Source organism: Cryptotermes secundus, unplaced genomic scaffold (assembly GCF_002891405.2).
Source record: "Cryptotermes secundus unplaced genomic scaffold, Csec_1.0 scaffold106, whole genome shotgun sequence".
NCBI classification, from domain to species: domain Eukaryota; kingdom Metazoa; phylum Arthropoda; class Insecta; order Blattodea; family Kalotermitidae; genus Cryptotermes; species Cryptotermes secundus.
The window spans coordinates 163808-176202 of record NW_019734310.1 but is presented as its reverse complement, the minus strand read 5'-3'; the positions used below and the strand labels follow the sequence as shown (position 1 = coordinate 176202).

The 12395-nt window shown below is 41.5% G+C and overlaps 1 protein-coding gene across 3 annotated transcripts in view; it reads left to right on the top strand.

The window, feature by feature from the left end:
- LOC111868432 (trace amine-associated receptor 8c) overlaps positions 1 to 9906 on the top strand; it is a 157704-nt gene extending 147798 nt beyond the window's left edge. For all 3 annotated transcript variants that reach the window (XM_023859050.2, XM_023859051.2, XM_023859052.2), the window contains 3 exons: positions 530 to 658; positions 1992 to 2117; positions 8360 to 9906. In XM_023859050.2, the coding sequence (XP_023714818.1) occupies positions 530 to 658; positions 1992 to 2117; positions 8360 to 8662 (558 nt within the window). In that variant the 3' untranslated portion in view covers positions 8663 to 9906. The remainder of the gene's footprint in view (positions 1 to 529; positions 659 to 1991; positions 2118 to 8359) is intronic.
- Positions 9907 to 12395: the final 2489 nt, after the last annotated feature.

The window sequence follows — 12395 nt, the reverse complement described above, 5'->3', positions numbered from 1 at the left end:
ACCGGTTTTCAGAGCGGGGACATGATACAGCGTAGTTGGTTGAGGCACTATGCTACAAGCCGGAAGGTCGCGGATTCAATTCCCTATGAGTTCATTGGATTTTTTTCAATTGACCTAATCCTTTCAGCCGCACTATGGCCCTGGGTTCGACTCAGCCTCTAACAGAAATGAGTACCAGGAATATTCTTAGGGGTAAAACGCGGCCGTCGCATAAGGCTGACAACCTTACCGCCATCTGTGAGCCGTTTGTCTAGATAATGTGGGACCCTCAAGGTCTTACAACCTTATGGGCCTTCACGGCCTGTTACAGGGCCAGCTTTACTTTTTCTTAATCAAGAACTACATTTTAATACCAGTATTCACCGATCAGCTATGTGATCACCTATCCTACAGACGTGTCACAAAAACTCCTTTTATTATGTAGGTTTCGTCAGAAAAAAATTTTTTTATATCTATGAGAACATATGTTTCGTTAAAATTTGAGGCTGTGAACGTCTTCACTGTGAACAGCACGACTTTCTGCCTGCAGGTGGTAGCCCAGGAGAGGCGACTCAGCACGAATTCCTCGAGGACGATGGCGGCCATGTCCCTGGGCTTCATTGTCATGGTGACACCGTGGACAATCCAGGAGGTTGTAGCAGCCTGCACAGGAACCAAGGTAAAGGAGGACTAGTAGTAGTTGTGGTGGTGGTAGTGGTAGTAGTAGTAGTAGTAGTAGTAGTAGTAGTAGTAGTATCGTTGTACCAACAAACGGATGCAATCTTAATGCAGCTGAACCCAAACATATCCTCAGTAAATGTTCCCTCAGAAGAATTTTAGAAAAGTTTAGAAAAGAAAATCAAATGAAAAATTCTGGTAAGAACTAATCATATACATTCCCTTTATATGACACGGACCGCATAGAAAACGACGCCTTGCAACAATTTTTCGTTGCCGCTGTAAAGTCTTTACCGAGTTCTTACCTAACAACGATAGAGGAATACACAGACAGACCCACAGGCTATCCTTTGATAAGACACGGACGGCATAGAAAATGACACTTCCTACAATTAATTTATTGTTGCGTGTATTCGTTGTCGCGGGAACTCCGAAAGGAGGGATACACAAACAGAGAAACGGAATGATGGGGAGGGATTTATGAAGTACGCTGTTGAGATAGACTCAGGTGTCATGATATACATGCCAAGTTTCATAAAGACTGCTTTAGGCATTCGAAAGGTAATGTGGGTGNGGGGGGTGCACAGACACACACACAGCATAAGCCTACTTTAGGAAAGTAAGCTACAAAGATATACATTATACAGTTTCAGTAATTCGGACCAATTGGAGGAAGGATCAGTCGGAATTAGTGAGACGTCCGCCTTCATACAACATAACGGTGGTTTCACTGCGAATGTAGAATTTCTGTTGACCTATTTAGAAGAAGTGGGGCAGGTCCTCTTGAACTCCACGTGCGCAGTTGGTATAGCGACTGGCTACGGGCTCGATGGCCGAGGGGCAAAAATGTTCTCATCTTCGATTCCTCCAGACAGGCTGTAGGGTCCACCAAACCTCCTATCCAGTGTGTGCCAGAGACTTTCAGTGGCGGTAAAGCGCCCAGGACGTAAAACTGACCACTCACGTCCAACTAGTGCCGAGGTCAAGAATACGTTGATCTATTCATTCGCTCCTCCATATGTCGAGAACTGAGATAGATCAGTCGGTATAGCGACTGGCTACGGGCTGAACGACAGAGGGGTCGGAGCTTGAGCCCCGGTATTCCAGACCAGTTCTGGGGCCCTCCCGACTTCCTGTCCAATGGATACCTGGGGGCTCTTTCACACGGGATAAAGCGACCGGAGATTGAAGCTGACCACCTCCAACTAGTCCGAAGTCAAGAAAATATGGATCTGTACGTACATCCACTCCCTCATACGCCTTCATAGCGTAATGTTTAATTAGTTAAGCACAGGGATAACTTTAATTTTTTGCCATGTTTTTCTGTCTTTCAGGTTCCTCAGTTCATTGACTTTCTGGTTACGTGGTTGGCCCTCAGTAACAGCTTCTGGAACCCCTTCCTCTACTGGCTGCTCAACAACCACTTCCGCCAGGTCTGCAAGGAACTGTTCTTGTCCAAGGTAAGACGTCACTATTCAGAGTATCAGTCAGTATTCGTTGCTTATTTGGACACCTATTATCAACAGCATAGTTCACACAGTATCAATGAACAGTTTTTTTTATTTTTTATTGCTTGTGGGGTGGGACTAAGTCCCTTGTACTGCGGCCACTTCTGGCCTACTGTACCAGCCCCAGATGATAGGTGAGGGTGGTTGTGGAACAGTTGGTGGAATAAAGATTGGCAGGGGAATTAAGAGGTTAATTTTGTATGATGTATTGAAAATAAAGGGGAGCGAGGAGGTCGTCATTTATTTAATATACTCATACTGTCTCAGAATATGTATAGTAGGTCTGAAGAAATATACAGTGTTTATCATTGAGAATAATGAGGAAGTGGGATAAATTCTATTGAACACATGGCTTAGCACCTCGAGAATGTCAGTCATATTTTTTGATGAGCAGATTCTAAAGGGTTCTTAGAGTTATTGCGGTTTTGGACAGGACGACGACAAAGTCTAGAAACACAGTAACTCTGAACAATTCCGGATGGTCTGTCCGAATCAGACATTAATATTTTTATGTATGAAATATGGTCGGTCTTTGCCGATACCCGACAACTAGTTTCATGGTGGTGGAGATTCATATGATGGTCTTCTGGTTTGTAACATCGTGCAGACCTCAGGTCTGAGAGGGTCCCATGTTGAAACCTACATGCATATTCAGTCTTGTCGCAGTTTATCGATTTGCTGAAGTTGTGTAATTAATGTTACGCTTAACGGCATTCATTCTGGGAGCTTCAGAATGATTTGTGGTTTAATTTACAGAGGTTTTTCTTTCCATTCCATTAAATGTGCAATAACTGCTCTATGAATGCATTGAAGTCCATTAGTAATTACAGTGCAGCACAACTTGGCAAAACAGACGCTAAGAATATTGCTATCTTCTGGGATATAACGGCGTATAGTCTGGTAAAAAGTTGACCACGAAATTTCGTAGCAATCTGCTTTCTTAGCTTACTCTGAACCAAACGATAATGGAGGTACTGCATTCCTCCGAAACGTCTGTAAACTTCTAGTAGATTACATGGTGTCATAGGATGGTATTCCTCATAGTCACCGCGTGTATCTCAATCTAAGACATACATACTCTGATAAGTGCACCCGTTTCTAGGCAACGCCTGAAATATGGGCACGCAATAATAGAGTAGGTACTGCAAGATATGTTTTCTATGTGGTCCGCACCATGTCCATTGCTAGACAACGGATCACTAAAAACACATTTCCGTAGAAGAAAACGCGCGGAACCATAGGATAACTATTGGACGGAATTAGTTTCAACTTAGTGACGAAGATAAAACTCATAGCATCTGCTTAATATCAAACCTTGGTCGACCAGCCTATAGCCACTCGATGTCGCACCAAAAATTCTTCACGGAACTTTTTATTCAGATAGATCCTAAAGGGTTCTGACGGTGGGGTATAATACTCAGAATTATTGAGTTTTCGGACTTTGTCCATCGTCCCGTATTCTAGAAAGTAGAAAATGTAACGTTTCGAAAACTGGATCTGTTTCCGTCCTCAGATGAGAAGAGAGAGAAATACCTACTCTGTTAGGTCCCTTAGAAAGAGCTAACTGCAATCAAAGGTCCAACAGAACAGGTATCTCCCTCTCACCTCACCTGAGGAAGGAAACAGATCCAGTTTCCTAAACGTTGTGTTTTCTAGTTTCTAGAATACCGGATGATGGACGAAAACACAATAATTCTGTGTTCTTATCAGATTATGATTTTGTGACGCTCCGAATTCTTTAAACGAAGTCGATTTGAAACATGCAGTTTCTTTTGACTCAAGAGTGACATGTTTCCTTTTTCCAACGATCACTTTAACTATCCATTGCTATTTAGAGATTCGCTCCATTAACAAATGGTAGCCAAACATTTGATACTTCGCTCTGGAACACAATTTAAATGCTAAAATTAAACTGAAACAGGATCCGTTTTCTCTTTGTTCAGAGATCTAGCACAGTCTTCTCCAGTAATTCCAGTAAAATATGTTCCTCACTGTTTGCTGTCTTTGAACGCACAAGAAGAGTCGTATTTGCAAACAACTACGCATTTCAGAAGTCCCTTCAAAGTTACTTGGATTTCTGAAGCTGAAAGAATAAAAAATGGCTGCCATGAGTTCATTTCTGCCCTCCTCATTCACCTGCTGCTTGCTCCGTTCAGTTATTCACACAAAATTAAGCTGTACTCAAGACTACGTCATTCTCAGTTATTCTAATATTTAACAGAAGATGTTAATAATATTTCCAGAGCCCAAACAAAGCCCTTAGATGCTCCGAAAATTAATTGTCCACATCGAAATTCCAAGACCCAGATTTACCACAATAAATTTGTCCGTCCTACAGCAACCTGTACAGTAAGCAGGGATATTATTGTATGTTCTTTATTTACTGGTAGCTATCGGAAATACTTTAAGCCTATCACAGTGGCCGCGCGGTCTAAGGCATAAACTGTCTTCGCTCGCTCGAACACTGGGATCGTGGGTTCGAATGCCACTCAATGCATGAATGGCTGCGTGCATTTATTCTGTGTTTGTGTAGTTCTGTGTGTAGGTAGCGGCCTTGCGACGAGCTGATCTCCCGTACGAGGAGTCCTACCGACTGTGTATAGATTTAACGAACATAGAAAGCGGCCAGGGCCCAACAAAAGGACCATAGAGATAGATACATATATCTTACGACATTTAATGAAATCTGTAATTTATCGTATGAAGAACAATGGGTGATTGTGACTGTCGAAGGATTCCTCGTGGTCTCTGTTCTGTTACTTTTTCGGCATGTCCTACAAGATCTAGTGGAATCCACTAAGAGTCGGTAAGGTTAGTCGATCTCCGAACGAGATTCTAACCATCTACCTCCGAAATGTAGGTCACACGATTTATGTTACGGGAGATCTCATGCACGTCTTTTTCCCTAACTTTATCTCTCACATTAAGGGAACGGACATAGACCGAGGACGTTTGAGAGTAGGGTGCATAAAAAAATTTTGTATCTAAGAGGGGGAAGTAACAGAAGTCTCGAGAAATTGTATAATTAGGAACTTCGTAATTCTTTTGGCACGTCAAATGATATGAGAACAGTGAACACAAAAGTTAAAGTTCTCCCTGTACTTAATTAATTAAGCCCCAAGCCATGAAGAAGTAGGGGAGTTGAACTGTAGCTCCACCATTCTTGATCTCGGTACTAGATAAAGTTGAGTGGTCAGCTTCAAGCCCCGGCCGCTTAACTCCGAGGATAAGAGCCCCCGGTACCAACTGGATAGGATGCTGGATCGGCCGCAGAGCCAGTGTGGCCGGTTTGGAGAGAAAAACATCTTGCCCATACCGGGACTCAAACTCCGGCCCCTCGGCCGTCCAGCCCGTAGCCAATCGCTATACCGAGTGCTCTGTCCCGGCTCCGCACAAAGTAATGATTTGTGAAGTTGGTCAAATAAATTATTATGATATAGACTGATTTTGTAACTTGCGTGGGACAGAAGATGCATGCATACGAGGTTATGATAGGAAAACCTGGAGAAAGAGCAAATTTGCAAGAGCTGTACATAGATGGAAATTTAATATTAAGATGTATCTTAAAGAAGGGGGACCGGATTATGTACACTGGATTCATCTAATCCAGGAAAAGGGACCAGTGGCGGGCTTTTGTGAACACGGTAATTCGTGAAGGGTTGTGTCTTCTGAGGTATACCGCCTTGTGGTCTGGTAGAGAAGACAACAGACCTTCTGGAGGAATATATCGCCTCTGTCTTCAAGGAAGAAGAGTAAGCCGAGGAAGGAACTAGCGTAACGTAAGTAATAAGCAACGAAACTCTCCATGCTGCCTGCTTTATCTTGATTTTTTGCTTGCCTACTCTTTCGTCCTGAAGATGGAGGTAATATGTTCTTCAGAAACATCGGTTGACCTTACCGGATTATATGGCTCTGTATATCAGAAGACAGAGAGAGCTCTTCATAGTCACTGCTGTGAGAACCTAAAATCCAACAACGATAATTTATCTTGACTAGGTGAGCAACTGCCGTTCACAGTGGCTGCGCGCTCTAATACATGAACCGTCTGCGCACGCTCGAACACTGGGATCGTGGGTTTGAATCCTACTCGAGGCTTGGATGTTTGTGTGCGTTTATTCTGTTTGTGCTGTTCTGTGTGTAGGCAGCGGCCTTACAACGGGCTGATCCCCCGTCCAAGGAGTCCTACCGAATGTGTATAGGATTAATAAACTGAAAAAACGGCCAAGGTCCAAAGGGCTATAGAGCCATAGAGAGAGAGAGAGATGAGCAACTATTAGTTTGTGAAGGACTCGACGTCTTGTAGAGAGTTTACAGCCCTTTTCAGTAAGGAAGGGAAAAGTTGCGCTGCTTGCAGGTGGCCAGAGGACCGACTGAGCAACCATCCGCGGGGCATGCCCCTTAATGCTGGGATATGAGTAAACAGGAGAAGTGAGTAATGCGAATTCTGGTGACCTTTTCATTAGCCACGAAATTTCCACTGGAATTCCGACGTACAGACGAAGACGATGATCAATAGTGCTCTGTAATTCATAAACGCCCATCCCCATGTTCTGTGGAGCCGCCAAATGGAACAGTAAAGGATGCGATCCGGCGTGACTAAAGCACTCGCACCGCCTTTAATCTCGTTCAATAATACGTTATATGGCTTTTTGATGTTATGTCCTGAGTTCATGGATATTCATTACCCGTTTAAAAGAAAGATGTACTTTTTTCGGTGATGTACGGTTTAATTCAAAGCCCTTGTAACTGGTAGTGTCAGATATGCTCTGTCCACACAAAGAGAATATAATCATTGGCTGGGATAGGTGAACCAGTAAACTGGGTACATGTGGTCTGGACGGCAGGGAGTCGGTTCCCAGTGGGACGAATGCCCACCCACCTACAGATGAATAGTTAGGGATCGAAACATGTAGTGGAAATATGACTGCTGAATGCATATTATGAAAGCTTGCAGAATAAGTACGAAACTAATAATTACTTGAAGGATTTGATTATGAAGAACACTCTCTTCTGGTATATATAACGACATATAATCAATTGAAAGGCAATAGACGTTTCGGAGGAACGTATCGAATTAAAAAATCTGCTTGCTACCTACTTCATGCTTGATTCTTGCTAGACTTATTATTCGACAATGAAGGTGAAGACGACATATTCTTCCGAAACGTCGGTTGACTTTTAATGGTCTAGACTGAGTTATGTGCCAGAAGATTGGACTCTTAATAATGATCTATTCTGCACGTGAAGAATGACGGCCCACAATTGGGCTCCGTTGCCGAAAGGCTCGAATTCGAAACCGACCGGATCCACGTGGAGGTTCGACGCAAGCCAAACTATTGTTCCATAAGAAAGATTTCGTCCCTCCTCCTCACAGAACCGTTAAAAGAGGATAAAAAATTTTAAAAAATTGTCACGGTAACGCGAAAGGGCCAGGCATTTTGACTAAAGTTGTCATTAGTGTCTGAATTCTTAAAAAGAGTTTTATTTACGTTTTTTTGCGCAAAATTTTTAGATTACTGCCAATTAATGAAGAAATAATCAGTATGCATTAATTTTTATTTAGCAAAAGAAAGAAACAAAGGAGTGTTCGTAAAAGATGCCGCCCCAGACCGCCGCTTGTTTCACCTTGCTTTCGTGGCTCCTTTGTCCATATGCGTTTCTCCCGTTCCTGACTTAAGATAAAAAAACTTTGCTCAGGCGGGGTAGTAGGTCTCCTTCCCCTTCTCCGATACATTATTATCATCATCATCATCATCATCATCACCACCACCACCAACCACTAAAAGACGTTACCCAAAGGCGTTCTCCTGTACTGCAAAGCAAGGGGATGTTAGAGAGATGAAAAGACCATAACATAAGATAAGGAAGAAGCACACAGAAAAGGAAACCGAAAAAGAAAGAATAAGGCACGAGAACACAAAAAAAAAAGTGAATGAAGAAGAAAATAAAGCGAACACAAAGTGTGAGAGAGAAATGGAAGGAATGGGAGAAACAAACAAAAAAATATAGGGGAAAAACGAAGAATATATAATATAGTAGTAGTATTGCTGATAGCATCCACATGTACTGGCCCGAAAACCAAGTGTCAATAAACAGAGGTCGGCGAATCCTTCATGAAATGGCCGATATAATGTCACAGGGTACAGAACACGCTTTCAGCTGTTTGTATTACTGTAGATGTATTGCGGTTCTAGGTGCTGTGTCGGCGTCAGGCGCCGCTGAATTCCAAGGCCCGCTGCTGCAGTACAAACAGCAGTATCGTCGTCGCCACCCAGGCTACAGCCCCTCCGATGCCTTCCGGTGCCAGAGGCGACCTGGAGGGTCTCAGCGAGAAGTACTGGGGGGAGATACTGGAGCGCACTGTCTCCTCCAACAGCCTGCAGAGGTTACAGAGAGTGTATGGTCATACTCAGCCACTACCGCCTACACCGGCCAGGCCAAACGGAAACGTAATCAGCGAATTACGACTGTTCGAAACTGTACAAATCGAGATTTGAAAGATAATATTATCCTACAGGGTTTATATTGTGTAATCTTAGTGTTTTGGTCGAAAAGATTTTAATTTCTTCCAGTCAACAAAGTATAAGATGAAGTGATAACTTATCCCAAACATTCAAATATAGTGAACGAGCCACACGGGTCCATATGAAAATGGAGGTGATTTTATACATGAAGCTCAAACAATATTAGCAGAGTTTAAATTATTCCACAAAAATATCTTATCGATGCTTACTAATTAAATTACTCACTGCATAATGCAGCAAGTTTTGTCAGAAACATCCGTCATGGCTGTGTTCATTTAAGTGTTCTGAGACTCTGGAAGAAGTTTTGTGTTCTAGTTCTGAAACGTATGCTTCTTCGTTTCTTGCAAGCTACATCACATTTATAAGAAAAATAGCCACAGGAAGCCTGATCTTACGTTCACAATACCAACATGTGAGACCCAGATCAGATCGTTTGTTTCTTTCGTTGTGTAAATGTGTTTTAAGCTGTGATAAGATTTTTCATCCAAATTGAGGTTTCAAGTTTTGTCAGGATGGCATAGTAATACAACTAACTGACTTCTTGGACATAATCTATTGTCCAGTTTCTTCACTCAAAACGACGTTTCGTAGACTTGATTCTGTCTATGTCTTAAAGTAAAGAGCGTACTTATTTGGGCCTAACCGATAGAGCTAACTCAATCGATCGAGTCCAAATAAGTAGGCTTTTTTACCTGAGGATGGAGGCAGAGTCCAGCCCTTGAAAAATTGTTTTAAATAAAAATAGGACGAAGGATATTGTCCAAAAGGTCAATGATTATATATTTTTATTTAATCTTAGCTGAATAATTTGGAATCTGTTATGATACAAATATGAGCTTATCCAAAAAAAAATGTTTTTGAATTAAACATTCGCTGTAATGAACAGAGGGAAGCTGTGGGTTATTTCCCGAATACTAGAAGCTCTGCATTAGAAAGGAATTTTGTTTTGAATGTTTCGAAATATACGAAGAATGCAGTTACTGAATGTGTGTGCATATTTGGATATTGATTTTATTTACACTATGTAAAAAATATATTTTTTAGCTTAGTGTTTTGTTACTGCGAGGATTTTTCAACCCCCGCCCAATCACCAAGCTGGAAGACCGCAAAACGTATTAAGTCCCAAGAGTGAAAGGAAACATGATGACATATTAAATGTGGTTACATCCGACATTTTGTAAAGTACCTGCTGGCCTCACCTGACAGTATTTAGTCTTCATGATGGCTTTGGGAATTTTATTGAAAATATCACAATGAGAATCACACAGGGATATCATCCTGTCATAGGAAGGACATTCTTTTATGTTGTCACAGCTCGGGTACGATGCAAGCTTTTTCCCAAATGGAAGTCATTTGATAACATCAGTCCCTTCTTCTGTTTATTCATATAATGAATTGAACAATGCCATTATGCCAAAGGATATTTAATGCCCAACCTTTTAACTGAATATACTTCCCCCCCCCTTCCTATTTCGCGACACATCAGAATACACTAATCGGAGTGTACCAGAGTGAAGAAGAATTCTATATTTACATTCAATATTCTATCTATGGCTCTACAAGCTCTTTGGTGGGCCTTTGTAATTTTTAGTTTCGTAATCTTTTTACACGGTCGATAGGACTCCTTGGACGGGGGATCAGCCCGTCGTATGGCTGCAACCTGCACACAGGACAGCACAAACACAATAAACGCCAACAGAAATCCGAACATCAAGTGGGATTCTAACCTACGATCCCAGTGTTTGACAGGACGAAGGCAGTTCATACTCTAGACCGAGCGGCCACTGTGATCGGTCTATGATTATATAGCTATTCTTAATTTATCCAAAGCTTCATTAACGCAATTTTTACTAGAAGTAATTGTGACCCAAGTATGAATTAACATTAAACCACAAGTTTCCTTTAATATTTCAGAATGCTCTAAATTAATATATAAAATAAACCTTAAAATATATCAATTAAATTCATTTCTTGAAAAAGTAGTGTATTTGTTCCATTTCCCGGTGACATAGGAAACAGAGATGAGCAATGAGACGTTACCAAACTGGAGCGTGTGACAAACAAGCATGAGACGACAGAACTCATGCAGAGCATGGCCTGTGAACTAGGGAGAATGGGGTACATACTTCCTGACAATAAAATTAATTTCGAAATACCATTTCTTTTCGTTAATCGCAACGATTTTTATGTGAATAGTCCAAATTTATTTTAGTGTGGAATATATTTACAAACCAATCCGTGTTAGACCATCAGAGTTTTAAAAAGTACCACTGATGCCTACAGGCAGATCGTTGAATTTCATATAAATTAAATTTTTTTCCTGTTACAGAACGCGAAATAATAGTTGTCATCAAAAATTTGGAAACGAACTTATAACCACTGACAAGATCAAAGCAAGAAATCTCCAAGTCATCTTTCAACTAGAACTGGACTAAAATGGCAATGGTATAGTTATCCCTGCTCTTAGTTAGTTAAGCACCACTCCTTGAAGACGTATGGGGGGGTGAAGGTATAGCTCAACCATTCTTGACATCTGCACTAGATTGAGGTGAGTGGTTAGCTTCATGCTTCAGCTGTGCTGCACCCGCGCGGATAGGACCACCGGTAACCTATGGAAGGAAGGCTTACTCGGTTCCAGAGCCGGTCCGGACGCTGTGGAATAGAGAGGAATCTCTTACACCTGCCGAGAATCGAACTGGGCTATTTGAAAAAAATATTAGGTCAAATATGTCGACATTCTAATGTGAGATATTATGTAAAAAGGTATCGGAAGTTTGCTTCCATTTTCAATCTGAGTTTACCACGATAAGCATTCGAGTTTTCTGTTGGAATTTTCTTCCCTAACTTAAACCGTACACATTTGTCCCGATGTCTTGTCATAGAAATAAAGCTGCAGACATGTTTGAGACGTACTCGTTTCAAAGCTCTGCCTGGACATAGGCTACGATGCCTAAGGCATTTCGTAGTTTTCCTCAATCCCTCCAGGCAAATGCTCGGATGATACCGTATTTACGGATGTATAGGCCGCACATTTTTTTGCCAAAAATTCAAGAGGAAAACTGGGGTGCGGCTTATATTCGAAATATTCGAAATCACACTTCATTTAAAAAAATTATATTCATAATTACTAATACAGGGTGTTCTACTCCTGAAATAATATTCCAAGAAAATTAGTTTTTCTATAATTTCTGTCTGAAAATTGTGCTGCGGCCTATACACGCAGGCGGCCTATACATGCGTAAATACGGTACTTATGTCAGACCACGACCGCTTCCTTCCAAATCCTTTACATTTATTATTCATCATTCTACCATCAGACGCTGTGTAATCATGATACCTTATGTGTCGATAAATTACATACTGTAAAAAAATTAAGAGAAATCTTTATTTGATCTCCCATAGAAATGTCTCAAAGCTGTTGTCTTTGAAATGTTTGAACCTTTATGCACGTATTCTCTGAGTAATATAGCTGTTTAACAGAAATCGCGTTGCAAATAGGACGACCAGTTGGACACAAATTTAATGATCCCTGGGGTGTTATATTAATTTTATAAAATCGATTTTATATTCCCACATATTGATAGCTTAATCGGTATAGCGACTGGCTACGGGCTGGACGGTCGAGGGATCAGAGTTTGAGTCCCGGTAGAGTCAAGAATTTTCTCTTCTCCACGTTGTCCAGACCGGCTCTTGGGTCCACCCAGCC